Raw genomic sequence first — 21,326 nt, forward strand, 5'->3', positions numbered from 1 at the left:
TCAATTATTTCAAACTAGAACTGTATCTCGTTTTACCTAATATGCATATCCAGAGTGGGACTGGCTTTGGAATAATATTACAATGTGATGTCAGTTAAAAGTATAAAATTGCAGGTTATACTCAAAAATAATCAGAGCCTAACCCAGAAGGTTTGTTTTGTTGACTTCCTCTACATGTGTGTATTGTAAAGCCTCATTAAACTTGGACTTACCTCTGTAAACTAATCCTTACATTCAGTAGATTACCAATAATACTGTCACCATGAACAAGGTCAGTTTATATCATGCATATTATGTTTATTGTTTATTTCGAATGGAGACCAAGGCTGGCCAATGGCAGCTGAAGACAGGGAGATGACTGAGGCATCTTTGGGCACCGGCTTAGAAGATGGCAATGATTGGACAGGGAAGGCCTTGGGCTCTTGTTAAGTCCATGAAAGGAAACTATGGGCAGTGACAGTGACCTATGGGACTATGCAGGGTGCTCTGCAAAGGTGGGACTGTGGTGGTTTAGGATAGGCAGCTCAGTTATAGAGCTTAGGTGGAGAGCTTAATCCGTCTGTGGTATTACCAACCGTTGTGCCATGCCATGAACATCTAAGGTGGCCATAACAGGACATCTTGGGTGGAAACTTAGGGACACAAACAGACCAAGACAAGGAGCCAGCTTTGGATACCGACTTTGGCTTGGACTCTTGTTAAGTCTGCTAAAGGAACCTATGGGCAGGGTCAGTGACCTATGGGACTATGCAGGGAGCTCTGCAAAGGTGGGACTGTGGTGGTTTAGGATAGGCAGCTCAGTTATAGAGCTTAGGTGGCAGTGACAGGAAAGTACGAGGCCATTCGGACACTAACATCTGAGTGGCAGGAACCACTTTGACAAGGGTGGCCTGAGACAACCAGAGACAGGAAGCTCTGGGATTGAGGATACCATGGGCATGGCTTTGGCTAGGTCCATAATAGGAACCTAGTGGCAGGAACAGGTCCTTGGGGACCAATCCGTCTGTGGTATTACCAACCGTTGTGCCATGCCATGAACATCTAAGGTGGCCATAACAAGACATCTTGGGTGGAAACTTAGGGACACAAACAGACCAAGACAAGGAGCCAGCTTTGGATACCGACTTTGGCTTGGACTCTTGTTAAGTCTGCTAAAGGAACCTATGGGCAGGGTCAGTGACCTATGGGACTATGCAGGGAGCTCTGCAAAGGTGGGACTGTGGTGGTTTAGGATAGGCAGCTCAGTTATAGAGCTTAGGTGGCAGTGACAGGAAAGTACGAGGCCGTTCGGACACTAACATCTGAGTGGCAGGAACCACTTTGACAAGGGTGGCCTGAGACAACCAGAGACAGGAAGCTCTGGGATTGAGGATACCATGGGCATGGCTTTGGCTAGGTCCATAATAGGAACCTAGTGGCAGGAACAGGTCCTTGGGGACCAATCCGTCTGTGGTATTGGCAACCGTTGTGCCATGCCATGAACATCTGAGGTGGCCATAACAGGACATCTTGGGTGGAAACTTAGGGACACAAACAGACCAAGACAAGGAGCCAGCTTTGGATACCGACTTTGGCTTGGACTCTTGTTAAGTCTGCTAAAGGAACCTATGGGCAGGGTCAGTGACCTATGGGACTATGCAGGGAGCTCTACAAGGGTGGGACTGTGGTGGTTTAGAATAGGCAGCTCAGTTATAGAGCTCTAGGGTGACACAGACCTCTAATTCCCAGGAAGCCCAAGATAGTGATCTATGCTTTGGGGGGAAGTCGCCTTGCTTGTTGACTTGACAAGATCCTCTGGGGTGGCCATGATAGGGAGCTCTGGGCTGGGGCAGGGGGGGGGGCGAGGCAGGAGCTCACGACTGAAGAGCCACTCCAGGGGTTCCTGTCCTTTTCTTTATACTGTTTTCAGGTTTCTCCAAATCTGTGACCTAAAACAAAAACAGTAATCAGTTTTTCAGAAGTGAATCAGAAGAAATCATAACATTCTCTAAGCTAATGTCCGTAGTCTTATAGTCAAACCTCAAAAAAAGACTTTAAAACTCTTTACAAAACAAATGTAAGCTTAGTACAGTACCTTGAACCAGTCGTGGAGAAGAATCTCGGTTAATCGAAGTCGCTGCTCTGGCTCTCGCTGGAGACAATAACTAATCAAATGGCAGCATTCTGTGAAAAAGATGGAAGAAATATTGATTATTACCTTGATCTTCAATCCTGCTCTTTAATCATGTTATTCTTAAGTATCTCACTAGCTGTTTTTTTTTTCCTGTCATGAATTTTTGTTTTGTTTTGTATGATTTACAATTACAATTTGCTTTCTTCATTGAGATTAAGAGTTCACCTTCTGACAAGCCAGCTTTGGAATAGTTGTTCGAATTAATCATGCGCAGGTCATCAGTGTTGGGATAGTCCCCGCACACCAATGCAAACAGTAGAACACCAAGGGACCAGACAGTCGCTGGCTTCCCATTGTACTCGCCCTTCTCTTCATACTCCGGGGGGCAGTATTGATCAGTGCCTGGAGGAAAGAGATTTGCATTACCACAGCAGATTTTTTTTTAGGCATCCATTCGCATTTGGTGATACGTATATTATTCCCAACAGTGGTTCCCATTTTATAGCTAGAGGGAAAATACATACCATTGAATATATTGTAGGCTGATTTCTTAAGGAGGTCGCCACACCCAAAGTCAATTAGCTTGACTTCATGGGTCTTCTTATTGATCAACAGATTTTCAAGTTTGATATCGCGGTGTAAAACGCCACGGAGGCAACACATGTAGGCAGCTTGTGTTGCCTGCCGCATGACGACACAAGCTAAACCTTCATCAATGCTGCCTCCGTGGCGTTCCGTGAAACCAAACAGGTCCTCGCAGGGTGAGGGGCGTTCCAGCACCACAATATAATAGTCATTCTGGTCCTGCCAGTCCAGTAGCTGGATTATTTCTGGAACACTGGGGCCTCTGTTGGCGAGGATGAGCAGTGCAACCTCTAGTGGGAGGGGCTTGGAATGACATGGCTAGAGGAAATACAATTTTTATTTTGGTTAGATGGATGTGGTTTCCCTAATTAGGCCACAAATTTGTCTATTGAAAAATCAGCTATAGTAATATGAGATGAAGTGTCTCCGGCCCACCGGTGGGCCCACAGCCATTACATATTTAAAATAGTAATATTCTATACTAAACCTAAACTAATCTTGACAAACTATATATCATTTGAAAGCTTACAATCTCTAGTTTTCATATTTTCATACTCCTAAGGCGTGTTCAGACCTTTATTTTGAAATAGCGATGAACGTGAAAAATCGAGAGGGGACCCTTTAAGGGGAGACACTTAAAGGGTTAAATTGAAAAGACAGCAGAGAAAAACTGAGAGCACAGCCTACTTACAATACTGATGTATTCGAAATCCTCAGTCTTTGTGACAATTTTCACTGCCACCTAATAAACAAAACAATAAACCGAGATTTGTCGAAAAATGATTTACAATAAATATAAATCTACAGGTAATATTAATAAAATCCAGATGATCAATCTGCTAGCTAGATATTGTAAGTAAAAAAGGAACCTTAAAGCCATCCAGCAGTCGACTTCCCTCATAGACAGCTCCAAAGGTCCCTTCACCCAGCTTGTCGCCGATCACATAGTAGCGGGAATTGATGACTATTAAATAAGATTAGTTTTTCATGAAATATCATGCACTGGTGCAGTGTCCAGCAGGGTGACGCTTTATATCATCAGACAACTATTTTAAACAGCATATTTCCAATTCTTGTTTAAATAATTAACAAGTGATATTAAAATGGATTGATCTAGTATAAAAAGTGTGTGTGTGTGTGTGTGTGTGCGTGTTGTATTATTGTGGCAGTACACTTACCTACAGTTTTCTTTTCATTATTCTCCAGTTGTCTTGTCAGAGGTGAAACAAGACCCTCCGTGGGACTAACTAGTGTTTGGCCAACACCGATGCTCCAGTCTGACGCGGTGCGTACTGGAGTCTGGGTGACATTGGCGTTCCAATCAGAAGTGGTGCATACTGGAGTCTGGGAGACATTGGCGTTCCAATCAAAAGTGGCGTGTATTTGAGCCAGGGTGGCATCGATGCTCCAGTCAGAAGGGGTGCGACGGACTGGAGTCTGGGGGATGTCAGCACTCCAGTCTGACGTGGTGCGTGCTGGAGTCTGGATGATGTAGTCTGACGCTGTTCGTGCTGGAGTCAGGCCGGCATCGATGCTCCAGTCTGACGCTGTGCGTGCTACAGTCTGGGTGACGTCAGTACTCCAGTCTGACACGGTGCGTACTGGAGTCTGGGTGATGTTAGTGCTCCAGCCTGACGCTGTTCGTGCTGGAGTCTGGAAGACGCCTGTGCTCCAGTTTGATGCAGTGTGTGTTGGAGTCTTGGTGACGTCAATGCTACAGTCTGATGTGGTGCATGCTGGAGTCAGGCCGGCATCGATGCTCCAGTCTGACGCTGTGCGTGCTACAGTCTGGGTGACGTCAGTACTCCAGTCTGACACGGTGCGTACTGGAGTCTGGGTGATGTTAGTGCTCCAGCCTGACGCTGTTCGTGCTGGAGTCTGGAAGACGCCTGTGCTCCAGTTTGATGCAGTGTGTGCTGGAGTCTTGGTGACGTCAATGCTACAGTCTGACGTGGTGCATGCTGGAGTCAGGTAGGCATCAAAGCTCCAGTCAGATGTGGTGTGAACTAGAGTCTGGGCGACATCATCACAACAGTTCGATGCAGTGAAGATCAGGCCGGCATCGATGCTCCAGTTGGACACGGTGTGAAGGACTGGAGCCTGGGTGATGTCAGCACTCCAGTTTGATGCAGTGTCTACTGAAGTCTGAGAGACATTGTAGCAGCATACTAGAGATTGGAGGACATCAGCATCAGGGTGAACAGCAAGGTGTTCTTCCGCTGCTTGAAGGATTTCAGGATCACTGGTTGAAGGTTCCTGATGATTTTGATTCTCTACACTACAGATGACTTGCTGTTGAAAACTCTGAACTAAAGAGAGGAAAGATGTTAAAATCAAATAACATGAATTATTAATTGCATAGTCAGCGTCTAATCAGTTAATTATTAGTTAATTTTTTGGAGCCTTTTAGATTCTCTCTTAAAACGTGGTCATGCCACTTACCATCAGGAATTCTTCCAGGTGGTACTTCTGCATCAGTGTCTTGAGCCTTTTCCTCACACTGAGTTGAGCTGGTCTTCCTGCTGTATTTTTGACCAGCTCTCCAACAAAAGGTCCACCTCCACAACCTGAACCTCTTTTTCTTTTTAGAGGTGTCCTCCTTCCTCGTTTTCTTCTTTCCCCCATTCACATTCTCTTCTCCAACACGAACTGGATGTGGGTGGGCTTCCACCAAACTGGTAAAAGATTTCGGCGGTGAACCATGGAAATGCACATTTCCAAAGTCTTTTTCTGCATCTTTGCAACGAGAGCTACGTTGACCCATCGCTATCGTGATTTAGCTGCAGATTGAGCAAAATGAGAGTTGCAAGACTTGCCTTCACGCATCTCTGTGATGTCACAATTTACAGAACAGTCGTAGGCCTATACTCTATGGTCACGCTCAGAGAAACGTTCGAATCTTTTTGCTGCGCATGTGGGCACACAAAACGACCATTTATTCCCTTCTCTGATTGATTAATAAACGCATTGTCATTTATTTATTTGTTTTCAAGTCGAAGACAGACAGAAATAATGTAGAATTCGTATATTTTACGTTTCACACCGTAAATAAATAATGTAGGTAGTGTAAGTGTCGCGCGCGCGATTCAAGTATTCTGCTTAAAACCACCAGACCTTCCGCATTCACTCCTTTTATTAAATATGAAACATTTAATTATTTATTAATTATATTTTTCATTTAAATCTTCATCGCTAATGATCAGTCATACACAACATGCATACTGCGAAATGGAGATAGTAGGTCTAATAACATATGATGATGGTTATTAAAGTACCTACTTCATGTCACGATGCCTACTCTAGATCAGGTTTTTATAGTAGCTCGTGTAATCAGTGATCTCATAGGTACAGCCCACTCAAGTCACGTGACATACCTTTTTCAACTCCGCACCTAACGTTATGTTGACTCACGTGTCTACCATTGTCACGATGTATGGAGTCTGTAAACATGTAATGCGCTTTTACTGGTTGTAGTCAGACGATCTATTGATTTCATTTGCACACCTGTTGATAAACATCCGTCATTGATTTCTATGTGGGAGTCTGAGCTTTCGTCCTCCAACCTGTGCTGAATTGTCCCGGACATGGACGAGGTGGTGGATGAGAGTCCGCCTGTTAAGGGTCTCATAAGTAAAGTTCTTGAAGATCACAGGAGCAGCAGAACTGATCCTCTCTTACTGAGGAATGACTCTCAGTTTAAGAAGAACCTGGAAGCTGTAAGTGTATTTTAAAACGGACTTTTATACACTGTACTAGTGCCAGAGCATTAACGTGTAAAATTTGTTTAAAGACTGTTTTGCATATTGCTTACAATAGTGACTTTGAGAACAGCTGAAACTAATTCATTGCATTGGCCAGGCTGTAATATGAGATTGGTTAAAGGGAAACCTGTTGGGTGGGATTTTAAACCTTAAATATAAGGTGAATGTTTGTAAGATACAGTTAAAGCAAGAAAACATCTAAAATATGTATAGTTATAATATATAATTTAATATTATAATTGTGAGGACACTGTGACTCAAATCTTAGATGACAAATGGATTTTTTTTTTGTGTACATGTATGAATAATTATATATATATATATATATATATATATATATATATATATATATATATATATATATATATATATATATATATATATATATATTATACAGTATACACACTGTTCATTTGGGGTTGGTACGATTTTTTACAAGTGTTTAAATTCTTACAATGACTAATTTCTCTTTTAGTATATTTTAAAATGTAATTTATTCCTGTAAAGTCTAAGTTGAATTTTCAGCAGCCATTAACAGTGTCAAATGATCATTTAGAAATCATTCTATTCTGATTTGCTGCTCAAAACATTTCTTATTATTATCAAAGTTGAAACCTGTTGTGGTGCTTGATTTTTTTTGTGTGTGTGTGTGTGGAATACACACACAGAAATATAATTATTTGATCAATTAATATGGGCTCTTAAAACTGAATGTGTTAAATAATTATAAAGAGGGACTGTACAAAAAGAAGTATTGTACATTTAAAGTTGTTTTACTTGAAATATAATTTCAACTACCCGAATACTATGTAATGCAGCATTATGTATAAATGTAAATATTACATTTGTCTGCTTTTATTTTAGACCACAGGAAAATACTTTTCATCAAAATTTTATTGAATATTTTATTCAAAGAGAACTTCATGACGTTTTGCTGATCCCTTCATTATGTATTGTATAGTAAATGGCCCCTATCTTTTTATGGTTTCTTCAACACAAATTCTAGACATGGGGGTTAAGAGCTGCTGTTTACACTGGCTACAAAAATGACTTCACTGTGTGTTTCCCCAACATCCCACATGAGTCTATTAGCTAAAGTACACATTGAGTAATGGACAATCAGGCTGCTTCACTTTGTTTAACGCTGGTTTCTTTTTAGGCACAGCAACCTGTTTTGACAATGTAACATAGCTTTTATTGCTTATAAGGTCATTTTTTTGTAATCTGTACATGTTCTAACCTAGGTGGATGCATCCACTCTGACCTTTTAACAAAGTGATGTTTTGTTTTGGTTTAATTGGAAAAGCTAGATATGCTGTCTGTAATGAATGAATATTTCATGTAATCGTCAGAGCTGCTGTTCTAAGATAAGAAACAGCTGAAAAAGTGCATTGTCTCAGGACACAAAGCTGTATTGTTTTTCAGATGTTTAACCTCTTTCTCTCTATGCTAGATTATATCTCAGAAGCAGCCACCTGTGTCCATCCTCTGTTCAAATGCCGGACAGACTAGACATAAGGTAAATCAGGTATTTATCTCCCGTCGATACCCTCAGTCCTTCGATGACTTGAAAATCTGGTTGTTTAATAGTGTCAAGTGTAATTCTCTTGATGGAGAGGTTGGGGATGTTGTCAGTACTTGTTTTAGGTTATGTAAGTGTTAAGATGAGTACATCATGAGAAACATTAGAAAGTGAACATATCACCTAAAATGTTGCACATATCACCTGGACTATATAGTGTAGATAGATAAAGAGTTTATGTTCTAAATTTTGAGGCCATGCAGGCCAATAGTGTTTTATATTTTGTTAAATTCTGACCATCTCATCCTGTTTCTGTCCTGACTATTTTAAATCTTTCCGCTTTATCTTGATTAAGAATGTTCTCTATGTGTTGTGAAGGTTTGCGTGAATAATGTGCCATGTGCCGGCCGAGCACTGAGGAATGCTTTCTTATCCAATTGCCAGGATAACTGGAAAGCACATATTAAACTGGCTAGAATCATCAGGTAAGTTTCATTGCAATGTTGTGTGTTTGCCAGTTAGCCTTAAGGGCCGTTCAAACCAAGCATTATGACTATAAAGTTTTAATAATCTAATTCTATAACAATATAGGAGTCCACTCCACACCACATCTATAAGTACAGATGAAATATATTGTTGGAATCACTTTCAATACAATTTTTTTTCCAGCTGTTGATGGAAAAAACATTGGCAGCCAATCAGAATTCAACCGATGTTAAAGAGCTCGAACATTTAAAGCAGCAGATGACATAACTGCATCCCGTTTATAATAAACAGAACGTTCTCATCTTTTGGTGTGGTCGAAAATGTAGTTATCGTTATTTTCATAGTAACCTCAATGTAAGGAATAGAGGTAAGTGTAGTATACGCAGTTAAAATATGTAGTAAGATAGTGGGGACTGACTTAAATGGATTGTTCACCCAAAAATGAAAATTGTGTCATCATTTTTTTCCTACTATGGAAGTCAATGGGTGCCGTCAACTGTTTACCAACATTCTTTAAAATATCTTCTTTTGAGTTCAACAGAAGAAAGAAACTCACACTGGTTTGGAACAGCTTGAGGGTAAGTAATGACAAAATATTAATTTATGGGTGAACTATCCCTTTAAGGAATATTGCACAAATTTATAAACAAAAGGCGACTAGGGGCGGCCAGTCATTCCTTTCCGATGTCATACATCTATTGTGTACTGAATTTCAAATGCTTCCCTTGGGCTACAGATTTAAATTCCCCTTGTGTAAGTCAAATAGATATAGTAATTATTTTATTCCTGCAGCCATCATGTTTTTGAATGATTTATTGTAATGTGTGTTTACTGTGTGTGTTATGTTGCTGTACATGTATGTGTACTGCTGTCTATATAAATTCCCTTTCGAGGACAATAAAGTAAAGTTATCATTCTTGGTGTGAATAGGCCCTTAATATGAAGGGATTGTTTCAGGGGCGTTTCCTCTGAAGAGGCAATGCCTCCTCAAAAAATGTAATATTGGATGACTAAATAATCCATAGTACTAAAATAAAACAAAGCAAATATTAAGAAATTTTACATTAAAATGTGTATACAGTTGTAATCGAAATTATTCAACCCCCATTGCAAATTAGGTTTTTTGGCAAAATTTACAGACTTTCAGCTGTTTGCAATAAACAAATCAAACAAAAGGTATTGAAAGAGCTCAACACAACACATGTTTCAAGTGGTTTCTGCAAATTCAACTGAAAAGTTTTCAAATGAAAACTTTTAATGACTTCTGCAATCTCAAAATGATTCAACCCCTTGAATAGAATCCCTCACAAGAGCACAAATCTGCGAAACAGGTGTTGTTTCGAGCACACCTGATGCAACTAATCAAGGGCTTCATTAGTTGCACCAGGTTTGTTTGAGATAGAACACATGGAATATCTGAACTGGCTAGGGTTTTGTTGAGTGTCATGTTTGACTGCATGTTAGAAATATGGCTAAGTCAAAAGAATGGTCCAAAAAGTTAAGAGAAGATATCATCACCCTTCACAAGCAAGGAACAGGATAGAAAAAGATAGTGAAGAAACTAAGGGTGTATTCACACCTGCCTTGTTTGGTTCGATTGAATCGAACTCTAGTTCGTTTCCCCCCTTGGTGCGGACCTTTTGAGCAGGTGTGAATACAGCAATCGAACTCGGGTGCGGACCAAACAACCGAACCGAGACCCAGCTGAAGAGGTGGTCTCGGTACGCTTCCAAACGAACTCTGGTACGGTTCGTTTACGGTGTGAACATGAACCGACCCAATTGAAAGAAAGCACTGCGCCTTTGAGTTAACAGGCTTCCGTAGTCGGAGTTGTGTTATGGGAAAGTGATCTGTTGTAGCCTACTAAAATGAGTCGTGGTTTGACCTGGAGCTTCGAAGAGACGAGCTGCCTTATTAACATTTGGGCAGATGCCCATGTAGCACAGAATAACACAAAATTAGTAAAAGAACAAATATTGCAGTACGAAATATCTCCATGCTGAGCCTTTTTTGCACTTCCTGATTTCCCTACTTGAGAATCCTTGTCCAATGAATGGACGACCTTAGCACACGTGTGGTTTTGTTTACAAATTTTGGTTCACTTGCAAAAAGAGCCGTGTGAAAGCGAACCGTACCAAAAAAAATAATAATAATAATTTGGTCCGGACCAAAGCAAGTGAACTATCGGACTTTCCTGGTGTGAATACACCCTAAATGTTCCTAGATACACCGTTAGAAGCATAGTTCGCAAGTTCAAAGTTAAATGAACAGTGGTTACACTACCTGGACGGGGCAGAAAAAAAGCTATCAATGGCTGCAACCAGATTTGTGAGAAGGCAGGTTGAGAAAAACCCTTTTATTGACTGCAAAAGACCTGCAGCAAGATTTAGTGGCGACAGGTTTCAGCTTGCACAGTAAGCCGCGCACTAAACGCATGCCAAAACTCCAAGACATGCACCACTACTGACCCAAAAGCACAAGAAAAGTTGGCTCCAATTTGCTCAAAATCATATAAATAAGCTGTGGAGCAATGAAACAAAACTGTAATGTTTCGGCCCTATGGATCAGCGGTATGTCTGGTGGGAGAAGAATGAAGCATATGCTGAAAAGAACACTGCCTACAGTTAAGCATCGTGGGGCTCCGTTATGCTCTGGGGCTGCTTTGCATCCTCTGTCGCTGGAAACCTGCAGTGTGTGGAAGGCAGGATGGATTTATTAAAGTATCAGAAAATCCTAGGAGAAAACGTAATGCCATCAGTGAGGAAGCTGAAGCTTGGGCGTCATTGAACCTTCCAACAGGACAATGATCCCAAGCATACCTCAAATTCCACCAAGGCTTTGTTTCAAAAGAAGTCCTGGAAGATTCTACAGTGACATCACTGTCACCTGACTTGAACCCCATAGAAAGTCCCTGGTGGGATTTGAAGAAGGGGGTTGCAGCACGCAAACCCAAGAATATTAGAGAACTGGATGACATTGCTCATGAGGAATAGGCTAAGATTCCTCAGAAACGCTGGCAGAAGCTGGTGTCTGGTTATACATCTCGTTTGCAGCAGGTCGTAACAGCAATCGGATGTTCTACTAAGTACTACAGATGCTTGCCATGAAGGTGTTGAATAATTTTGAAACTGCAGAAGTAATTAAAAGTTGCATTTTCAGTTGAATTTGGGGAAACCACTTGAAACATTTGTTGTGCTGAGATATTTCAATCACTTTTGTTAGATTTGTTCATTCATTGCAAACAGCTGAAAGTCTGTAAATTTTGCCAATAAACCTGATTTGCAATGGGGGTTGAATAATTCAGATTACTGTAAACTGTAAATCACGTAGGCGTGTAATGTTTCTTAACAAAGTGACATTGCCAACTATTGGCCTGGCAGCATAATACAGTGTTTTTAGTCATTTTTGCAGATCTGTGTGAACAGGGATGATATTGACAACGTTGTCGTCTGTACACGAAAGACTCCAAGGAAAAATGTTCACTTGATGAGAAATATACTTTGTTTTTCTAATAAATAGAACATCAATTACATTTTAATCTAAAAATACAAAATAGAATCATTTTGCTTGTTGTTTTCTTGATATTGTAAGTAATGTTTATTGATTTTACCTGAAAAATGTGTCAACATTAAGTACAACTGGAACATAAATTTACATAAAAAAGGACAGTGAGGACTTTGCCTCCTTATTTCAGAAGAACAATGGATTGTGTCACATACAGTTGGGTCCAAAAAACTGACACCACACTGAAAATCTGAAATGTAAAACTAAACTTAATTTAAATCACATAATCAAAAGGATTGTAAACATATTATTGGATTAAGATTTGAAGATTTATTTCAGATTTAGCACAGTTTTAAGTCACTAATTAAATTGGATGTACAGTATATCCTTCAATCATGAAATATTACATGAATTCAATTTGTAACATACGATTGAGATACTGCTTGGAATTTACCAGTTTATTTACCAAGTCACATTAACAATAATTTTACATCCTTAACAATCCTTCTCCGATTCAAAATGAGCAAAAAAATGTGGAACTAGTTAATAAATCGTCGTCTTTCCTTTTTTTTTCAAACAATCATCAAAATATCAGCCAATGGTATTGTTTAATGAAAGCATAAACATTTATATAATGGTTTTGTTTTGGTTAATAAAATCATGCCTGTCATTTCCTGTAACACTTTCTTCTTTTTCCTGTTCTTATCTGGCATATTCTCAGGAGGACATGTACAGGTCAGGAGCTGGTGGAATGGCTGATGGATCGTTGTGAATTTATCCAGAACAGGGCAATAGCTTCCAAAATCTGGAACATTCTCCTGGACTTGGGCATGCTGCTTTCAGGTACACAGACGAGATTAAAACAGTTACTGTGAATGATCACATTGTAGAGTTTGGATGATTTATTGATTATATTATAAGGAATTATATGGATTTTGAATGTGCAGCACAGCCCGGCTCCCTCTGAGGTGCCTGACTAGAAAATAACGTTTACATACGTTTTGTCTAGACTGCTTCATGTCAGATGTTTAACCCTGTTGTGTCCAGTGGAGCAGAACAAAGTATTTGAGGACTCCAGGTCTCTGTACCAGTTCACCTTTGAGGAATGTGAAGCCCAGAGCTGTGATTTCCGAAATCAGGTCAACTGGCCAAGTGCAGTACATCTACTGCTACAGCTGGTCCCATACGTGCAGCCTCGCAGTGGAACCCACAGGCGGTGAGCATACGGTTACACATTAAAGCTTAATGATATTGTTTTGTCTTAGGTCAAAGGTCATTAAATATCTTGTCCCTCATGATTGTACAACTTAATTGCTTTTAATTTACTATCCAGTGCTAACAGAACGTGCCTGGACCTGTAAACAACCATTACTGATTACCTAAGCAGAGCTAAACATATATAAAAGAGGCTTTTAATTACTATGGAAGTTGTGACCATTTACCCCTTGGGTTGTTTTTCTTGGCTTGGGATCCAAAAGGTTATTGTGATGGAGGCTTTCTCTCTCATGCCCCTTTTCCACCAAAGCATTTTGAGAGCCGGTTTGGAGCCGGTGCCTACTCGCGAACCAGTTCTTTGTGTTTCGACAGCCAAAGAACCGGTTCTCGGCCAGGAAAATTGGTTCCAAAGCGGCACCAACTCTTTGCTGGACTAGAACCGTTCTTTCTTGCCACGTCATGCTTACGTCGGGGGCTGGGGGCGGGTTACTGTGAACAACAACACGACGGGAATGGGAAAGCTAAGACGTATGGCGACATACACAGTGACGTAACGACGTCGTTCGCTGGGCTCTCTAGTCAGTGGAAAAACAAACAGGTTCTGAGAAGGTTCGCAAGTTGAACCAACTTTGAACCAGCACCAGTTCCGAACCAGTTCTTTTTTGGTGGAAACGAGGTCACAGTGGACCTCAACTGAGGGTCTGGATTGGGCAAAATTCAGAATTTAAGAATTGGCTGCCTTTCAATTCGTGAGTGTTTGAAGTGATTTGGAATTTGAATTGGAGTGACAGGAAGTGAAATTTACTAAATTGCAATTCATTAAAAAGAAATTGAACAAGTAGGACTAATACTGGGAAATGAAGAGGTCTTCCATCATGTATCTCTCTGTCTGTCTGTCGGCCTATAAACTTTTAAAAACTTTTTTAGTTTGGTTGTTTTACTCTTTCAAACAAGGCTGTCAAGCTAATAGAGTGCAACAGCGCCAGACCAATTTTTTTTAACAGTGTTGGTTCCGGAAGTATTTTTTCCATTCATTTCTCCTATAGGGATTAAAAAAATTCCTTTTTAAAGCGTTAGAAGCCATGAACCAAGCCAATCAGCTAGGCGGTGAATCATAACATTGCAAACTTTGATTTGAAGTAAAAAAAAAGTTTTGTGAAAATCGGACAAAAATACAAAGGTGTACAAGGCTGTGTCCATATCGGGCTTAGTGAGGGAAAGAACTACAATTCCATGAAGCACTGCAAACAACATAATCAAATTAAAAAACAATGTAGGATTATAAAACTACTCAATTAAAATTGATTATATCTATAGAAACAACATATTTTACGTTTATTGCAAAATACCCATATACATACAAATATTTAAGCGGAGCTAGACGGAGCTATTGAGCTCTTTTGGTGCGGTTTGCTTGTTTCGACTCTGATTGCTGGAATTTTCTGTCCATCAAGTTTTTCGCCACAAATTCCACTGTTTTAAAACACGGTCGTTTTAAAAGTAAGTTGAAATAATGCGGACTAACAGCTTTAACATAAGCATATACCATCGATTAACAACCTCGTAGCTCACAGTAGGGCTGTCTAAAAAGGTTTCTAAGTTATCATTAAAAATGTATTTTTTACTTCCGGAACCCGACGTTTGTCTTAACGACAACGACGTCGTTTAACCTACCTTGTTAAAATGGACAGTTGTTGGGTTTATATGATTTTCTTTGAATTAATACGTCATCCCTGCAGCACTCTATGATGACACAATTTTCATTTTTGGATGAATTATCCCCATAAAAAATTACAATAGGCAAATGGGGTTTGACATAATCTGCAACCCATATTTTAAAAAAAATAAAATCAATGACCTGTAATCTGGACAGGGCTTGTAGATGATTAAGGCCAAATGTGGCAGGGAAATCATTCAGTATCTTTCCGTAACGTCAGCTGCAGTTCCAGCCTTCACCAGCAGATGTCTGTGTGACAGTGCTCATCCGAGTGCATGCCGGACAAATGATTTTGCTCCAGGCTCTGTCTCACTTTCAGATATTCAGACATACCCAACCTGTTCAGAGTGCTGCCTCACTGCTTTTGACCTTTCACAGTCTGTCAAAGCACATCTCATCAGTTCACTGACATGTTTTGTTTGTGCATCTAAGGTTTATGATATTATTAATATTTGATATACACTCACCGGCCACTTTATTAGGTACCCCATGCTAGTAACGGGTTGGACCCCCTTTTGCCTTCAGAACTGCCTCAATTCTTCGTGGCATAGATTCAACAAGGTGCTGGAAGCATTCCTCAGGGAGTTTGGTCCATATTGACATGATGGCATCACACAGTTGCCGCAGATTTGTCGGCTGCACATCCATGATGCGAATCTCCCGTTCCACCACATCCCAAAGATGCTCTATTGGGTTGAGATCTGGTGACTGTGGGGGCCATTTTAGTACAGTGAACTCATTGTCATGTTCAAGAAACCAATTTGAAATGATTAGAGCTTTGTGACATGGTGGAAGTAGCCATCAGAGGATGGGTACATGGTGGCCATAAAGGGATGGACATGGTCAGAAACAATGCTCAGGTAGGCCGTGGCATTTAAACGATGCCCAATTGGCACTAAGGGGCCTAAAGTGTGCCAGGAAAACATCCCCCACACCATTACACCACCACCACCAGCCTGCACAGTGGTAACAAGGCATGATGGTTCCATGTTCTCATTCTGTTTACGCCAAATTCTGACTCTAACATCTGAATGTCTCAACAGAAATCGAGACTCATCAGACCAGGCAACATTTTTCCAGTCTTCAACTGTTCAATTTTGGTGAGCTCTTGCAAATTGTAGCCTCTTTTTCCTATTTGTAGTGGAGATGAGTGGTACCCGGTGGAGTCTTCTGCTGTTGTAGCCCATCCGCCTCAAGGTTGTGCGTGTTGTGGCTTCACAAATGCTTTGCTGCATACCTCGGTTGTAACGAGTGGTTATTTCAGTCACTGTTGCCCTTCTATCAGCTCGAACCAGTCTGGCCATTCTCCTCTGACCTCTGGCATCAACAAGGCATTTCCGCCCACAGAACTGCCGCTCACTGGATGTTTTTTCTTTTTCGGACCATTCTCTGTAAACCCTAGAGATGGTTGTGCGTGAAAATCCCAGTAGATTAGCAGTTTCTGAAATACTCAGACCAGCCCTTCTGGCACCAACAATCATGCCACGTTCAAAGTCACTCAAATCACCTTTCTTCCCCATACTGATGCTCGGTTTGAACTGCAGGAGATTGTCTTGACCATGTCTACATGCCTAAATGCACTGAGTTGCCGCCATGTGATTGGCTGCTTAGAAATTAAGTGTTACCGAGCAGTTGGACAGGTGTACCTAATAAAGTGGCCGTTGAGTGTATATTCTGTAGCCAATATTTTCTGTAGAAAATAAAAAGTCCTTACTGTTTAGCCTGGCTTGACCTCTAATGAGCTGCAAATAATTTGTGCAGGGCCTCACTTAATCAGATCAATGACGTTTAGCACTTTGGTACACAGTACGTAAGCAGGGGGTCAATGGACGCAAATGGAAGTTAAGCTATAGGTCATGTATCTGCATCATTTCCTGTCTGCTGGGAAAGTCAGTCAGGTTCTGTCCTAGTGGCTTTGTCTAGGCAGGATGTCCATCTTTAGTGAGATCAGACCTGTTTTTGGTCCCTCTGTCTGCACCTCCATGTGGCCTGATTAAAGGGATAGTTCACCCCAAAATGAAAATTCTGTCAGTAATTACTCACCCTCATGTTGTTCCAACCCCGTAAGACTTTCGTTCATCTTCGGAACACAAATTAAGATATTTTTTTATTAAATCTGAGAGCTGGATCACTCCTCCATAGGCTTCTAAGTCGAAACTTGCCGGCCCAGAAATGTTAAAGACATCGTTAAAATAGTCTAAGTGACTACAGTGGCTCTAGTTTATCAAGCGACAAGAATACTTTTTGTGCGCAAAAAACAAACAAAAATAACGACTTTATTCATTTCCTTCTCTGTGGGCCTCGAGTTAGTTCACGTAGTGTAACTGCGCAGCGCTTCTGTGTTGTACGTCAAACGTAGGCTCACTACTGGCCAACGCTGGTCATGTGTGTGATGCGTGTGACGTACAACACAGAAGCGCTGCGCAGTTACAGTGCGTGAACTATCTCGAGGCCCACAGAGAAGGAAATGAAGAGTTGAATAAAGTCGTTATTTTTGTTTGTTTTTTGCGCACAAAAAGTATTCTCGTCGCTTGATAAACTTAAGATTGAGCCACTGTAGTCACTTGGACTATTTTAACGATGTCTTTAACTTTTCAGGGCCGGCAAGTTTCAATCCCTTAGAAGCCTATGGAGGAGTGATCCAGCTCTCAGATTTAATCAAAAATATCTTAATTTGTGTTCCGAAGATGAACGAAAGTCTTACGGGGTTGGAACAACATGAGGGTGAGTAATTACTGACAGAATATTCATTTTGGGGTGAACTATCCCTTTAAGCTTTCAAAATGCAAGCTTTACCAAATTAATTGTATGCCATGTATTGTGATTTTATTGTGATTTTTTTAATGCATTCTTGCTGAATAAAAGTATTCATTTCTTAAAATAAATAAATAAATAAATCGTATGCAACCATTCAAAAGTTGAAAGTTGAAAGTTTTTATCAAATCAAGTCGCACCGCATAACATTTACAAACGTGAACTATCCATGCAATATTTATATTCTGTAATAAATAATAATAAAACATTGCACAAAACTACTTGATAAGATTAATCCTTTTACTGATGCTTTTTTCTCCATTATGATCTCAGAACAGTAGTTGTATAACTTTTTGACTATATGTCACCAAAAATAATTTTAATCAAGAAATCTTTAAAAACAAGTTTATCATAAAAAGTGTATTTGTCTCACTTTATGTGTAAATGGCATTTTTAGTATATTTACAAAATAATGCTATGCAATTGACAAATGCTATGCAATTGACATGGTACCATGTCCAAAAAAACAAACTTGTTAAATTGAGATTAAACTGTGTTTTATGCTGTTCTGTAGCTATAAAGAAGATGCAGAGAAATCATCTGATGCTTGTAACCCAGTTCTTCAAATGAAAGCATTGGAGCATCTCACCTCAACGGTAAGAAAATGTATTGAATTATCTCATAAGCTTTTTTCCAAATCTTGCATTTAGGAAATTTTAAGACCAGTTTCATGCCTAAACAAACATCCAGCAACTAGTGAACCTGTCTTTGTCTGTGTCTTTTAACCACACTACTCAAAAGGTTTAGTACAGAGCATTTTCACTTGCACAGAAACCCTGTGACACCTGCGCTCTGTCCGTTTGAGAGCCAGCAGCTCTGGTGTAATGACTGAATCAGTACATTACTGTGTCCATGCGGCACGTGCTTAGCTTCCAGCTATCAAGGTAATGGCCTGTGCACCTGCAGTCACCTTGGCAACAGAAATATACGGGCACTTCCTGAGATCGTCATTTGCATTGGACACCCTGGGGAACTGATGATGCCAGGGTATATGCAGGAATCTTGAAGTTAATTTTAATACCTTTTCAAGACTTTTTCAAGACCTTCTCAATATTTTTTAATACCTCACCGCCACTTCAAGCTGTAACCATTTACAGTGATACTTTTAACTTAACAGTTTTAGTTTGTGATAAAGACTATAGACCACTCTGATAAAAAAAAAAATCAAATAGGCTGGGATAGTAAATTAAAGCAAAGTTTATTAAAAAACAAAACAAAACTTTGCTCCACCCTCAACAACAATCATGCTGACATGTGCCTCAGTTCTTCGTTTTTAAAAAAATAAAAATCACTAAATTCACACACTTTTACGATGTTTTTGGGACTCAAACTGTTGGACAGCTAATTCAGAAAAAATTAGGGATCCACCGAAATGAAAATTCTTGGCCGAAACCGAAAACCGAAAAAGAGGAACCCAAGGCCGAAAAACCGAAAACCGAAACACCGAAAGAAATTATGCCAATTATAAGTACCATTGCATTTATGGTTATGACTGTGTACAAACTTAATACTAAAATCAAGGCATTGCAATTGCATAAATTAACATTTTCAAAGAATAAATCAATTACAAATTATGCAAATATTTATTTAGCACAATGCACAGTATAAAATAAAATTCAAACTAAAATGTTTAACTTGACCCCACTCATGTGTACATTAAATAATAATCTGCTGGCCTGCAGAAAGGTTTTAAAATTAAATGTTCTCTCATAAAAACAAAGCCGAGCACGAACTTCTCATCACACCAGCACCCAGTTTGCACGTCTAAATTAGTTGATTACATTTTAAAAATGAGCATACACTAGCATAAAAAGCCATTTTAATGAACAAAGGTCCATGTTTAATACAAATGTACACGAAACTTAATGAAATATGTTTAGTGAAATTAGAAAATATTTAAGAGAGCGTTAATTTAGTACATATTCCTATACATATTTTGTTGTAATGTCACAAGTAATAATCTCAGGGTTTACTGGGTTTTACATGATTATTTTTGTATTGGTGGTGGTAGGCTACTAAAAAATAAACATTGTCACGTGTTTATCTTTCTTCTCACCGATTCCTGATGGTTAGAGGACAGTTACTTGAGTCGTCCCCTGTCGTTTCAAAGAATAGTACAACGGCGAGCGCGTCAAGTATAAACGCCTCGACCGTTTGGAGAGGTAACGTTACGCGCGCTGTCTGTGGAGACTCGCGCTGCAGAGGCAGGCGAAAGTATAAACAAGGCTTCCGTCTCCTCGCGGGTTCAGATATACTGAAATACGTCCACACCGCAGACATGTTGCTTCCATAGACAGTAAAAGGTTGCTTCAGACAAGCACGTGCAGGTCGCGGTTTCTGTTCGCGTCATCACAACATTTCGGCCGTATTGTTTCGGTGATAAAAGTCTTTCCGAAAATGCACTTTTGGGCTATTTTCGGTGGCCGAATATTCGGTGCATCCCTAGAAAAAATACTTTCAAAATTTAAGACTTTATAAAGCCGTGATAAGACTTTTTAATACTTTTTAAGGGTCTTAATTTTCCCAAAATTGATTTATCACCTTTTAATACTTTTCAAGACCCCGCGGATACCCTGCATACAGATACATTGGCAACGTATCCCCTTTACGGGTAATTTTAATCTGTGTATGCGATCCCTGATCATATTCACGATCAGTTATTAAAATTATATTCCCTTTATTTGAGCTAGAATCGCTACAGTGTGTGTTGCTCAGCCTGTATGTCTTCTGGATTGTCATTAAAACTTTGTATTGGAACTAATCTTCTTCTTCGTCTGCCTTCCTGCAACCCACCATGACAATAACACTATACTTTGAGTGAGTGAGTGAGTGAGTGAGTGAGTGAGTGAGTGAGTGAGTGAGTGAGTGAGTGAGTGAGTGAGTGAGTGAGTGAGTGAGTGAGTGAGTGAGTGAGTGAGTGAGTGAGTGAGTGAGTGAGTGAGTGAGTGAGTGAGTGAGTGAGTGAGTGAGTGAATGAATGAAGCAAGCATTTACATAACGCTTTCATAAGTACTACTGTACACCCAAAGCACTTTATAATCATATCAGGGAATCTCTCCTGAACCATCACCAGTGTGCAGCATCCACTTGGATGATGCGACTGCAGCCACAGTACAACGGCGCCAGTGCACACACCACACACCAGCTACAGGTGGAGAGGAGAGAGAGTGATAGAGCCAATTCAGTGGATGGGGATTATTAGGAGGCCATGATTGGCAAGGGCCAATGGGTGGAATGTGCCCAGAGCACCGGGGTTACAACCCTACTCTTTTACGAGAAGTGCCATGGGATTTTTAATGACCAGAGAGAGTCAGGACCTCGTTTTAACGTTTCATCCGAAGGATGCTTATAATACCTTGGCAGTAAATAAAAAATAATAATTAACACTAATACAATGGCTGAGGAAGTGATGGCATATGACATCTTTCTCTCTTCTGACTGTTGTAATAAATCTCCCTATATATTTTGACTCTTTTGGAAAGAAAATCATGACTTTTTTTTCTTTTGTTTTCTTTTTTTTCTTTTCTTTTGGAGCAAATGAGAATACAAAAATTATATGTACTGCCATCTCCTGTTTACCACAATAGAAGTTTGTGCTATGGCGACTTC

The 21,326-nt window shown here is 40.1% G+C and overlaps 2 protein-coding genes across 2 annotated transcripts in view; one reads left to right on the forward strand and one right to left on the reverse strand.

Annotated features, from left to right (window-relative positions):
* Positions 1 to 1,785: 1,785 nt before the first annotated feature.
* LOC130070166 (uncharacterized) lies at positions 1,786 to 5,462 on the reverse strand. The gene is made up of 8 exons (XM_056234461.1): positions 5,141 to 5,462; positions 3,877 to 5,007; positions 3,568 to 3,662; positions 3,390 to 3,440; positions 2,638 to 3,016; positions 2,339 to 2,515; positions 2,075 to 2,163; positions 1,786 to 1,928 (listed from the first exon to the last, which is right to left on the reverse strand). Exons 1-8 carry the CDS (start codon positions 5,460 to 5,462, stop codon positions 1,854 to 1,856), a joined length of 2,319 nt encoding a protein of 772 aa, XP_056090436.1. The 3' UTR covers positions 1,786 to 1,853.
* A 726-nt stretch (positions 5,463 to 6,188) lies between these two features.
* Positions 6,189 to 21,326, forward strand: part of rapgef5b (Rap guanine nucleotide exchange factor (GEF) 5b) — a 73,200-nt gene continuing 58,062 nt past the window's right edge. Inside the window, exons 1-6 of the mRNA XM_056234462.1 lie at positions 6,189 to 6,414; positions 7,913 to 7,987; positions 8,360 to 8,466; positions 12,693 to 12,814; positions 13,019 to 13,187; positions 18,232 to 18,313. Of these exons, the coding sequence (XP_056090437.1) occupies positions 6,283 to 6,414; positions 7,913 to 7,987; positions 8,360 to 8,466; positions 12,693 to 12,814; positions 13,019 to 13,187; positions 18,232 to 18,313 (687 nt within the window). The 5' untranslated portion in view covers positions 6,189 to 6,282. The remainder of the gene's footprint in view (positions 6,415 to 7,912; positions 7,988 to 8,359; positions 8,467 to 12,692; positions 12,815 to 13,018; positions 13,188 to 18,231; positions 18,314 to 21,326) is intronic.

This window comes from Rhinichthys klamathensis, unplaced genomic scaffold (assembly GCF_029890125.1).
Source record: "Rhinichthys klamathensis goyatoka isolate OS25496 unplaced genomic scaffold, OSU_Roscu_1.1 h1tg000395l_1, whole genome shotgun sequence".
In the NCBI taxonomy this organism is placed as follows: Eukaryota; Metazoa; Chordata; class Actinopteri; order Cypriniformes; family Leuciscidae; genus Rhinichthys; species Rhinichthys klamathensis.

What these genes read in the sequence shown, in the direction of transcription:
- LOC130070166 (XM_056234461.1), bottom strand. Translation starts at nt 5,462, where the DNA reads ATGGGTCAACGTAGCTCTCGTTGCAAAGATGCAGAAAAAGACTTTGGA. An exon ending in TAATGAAAAGAAAACTGTAG is followed by an intron (nt 3,663 to 3,876) that starts GTAAGTGTACTG and finishes CTTATTTAATAG; the next exon opens with TCATCAATTCCCGCTACTAT. An exon ending in AGCCTACAATATATTCAATG is followed by an intron (nt 2,516 to 2,637) that starts GTATGTATTTTC and finishes TCTTTCCTCCAG; the next exon opens with GCACTGATCAATACTGCCCC.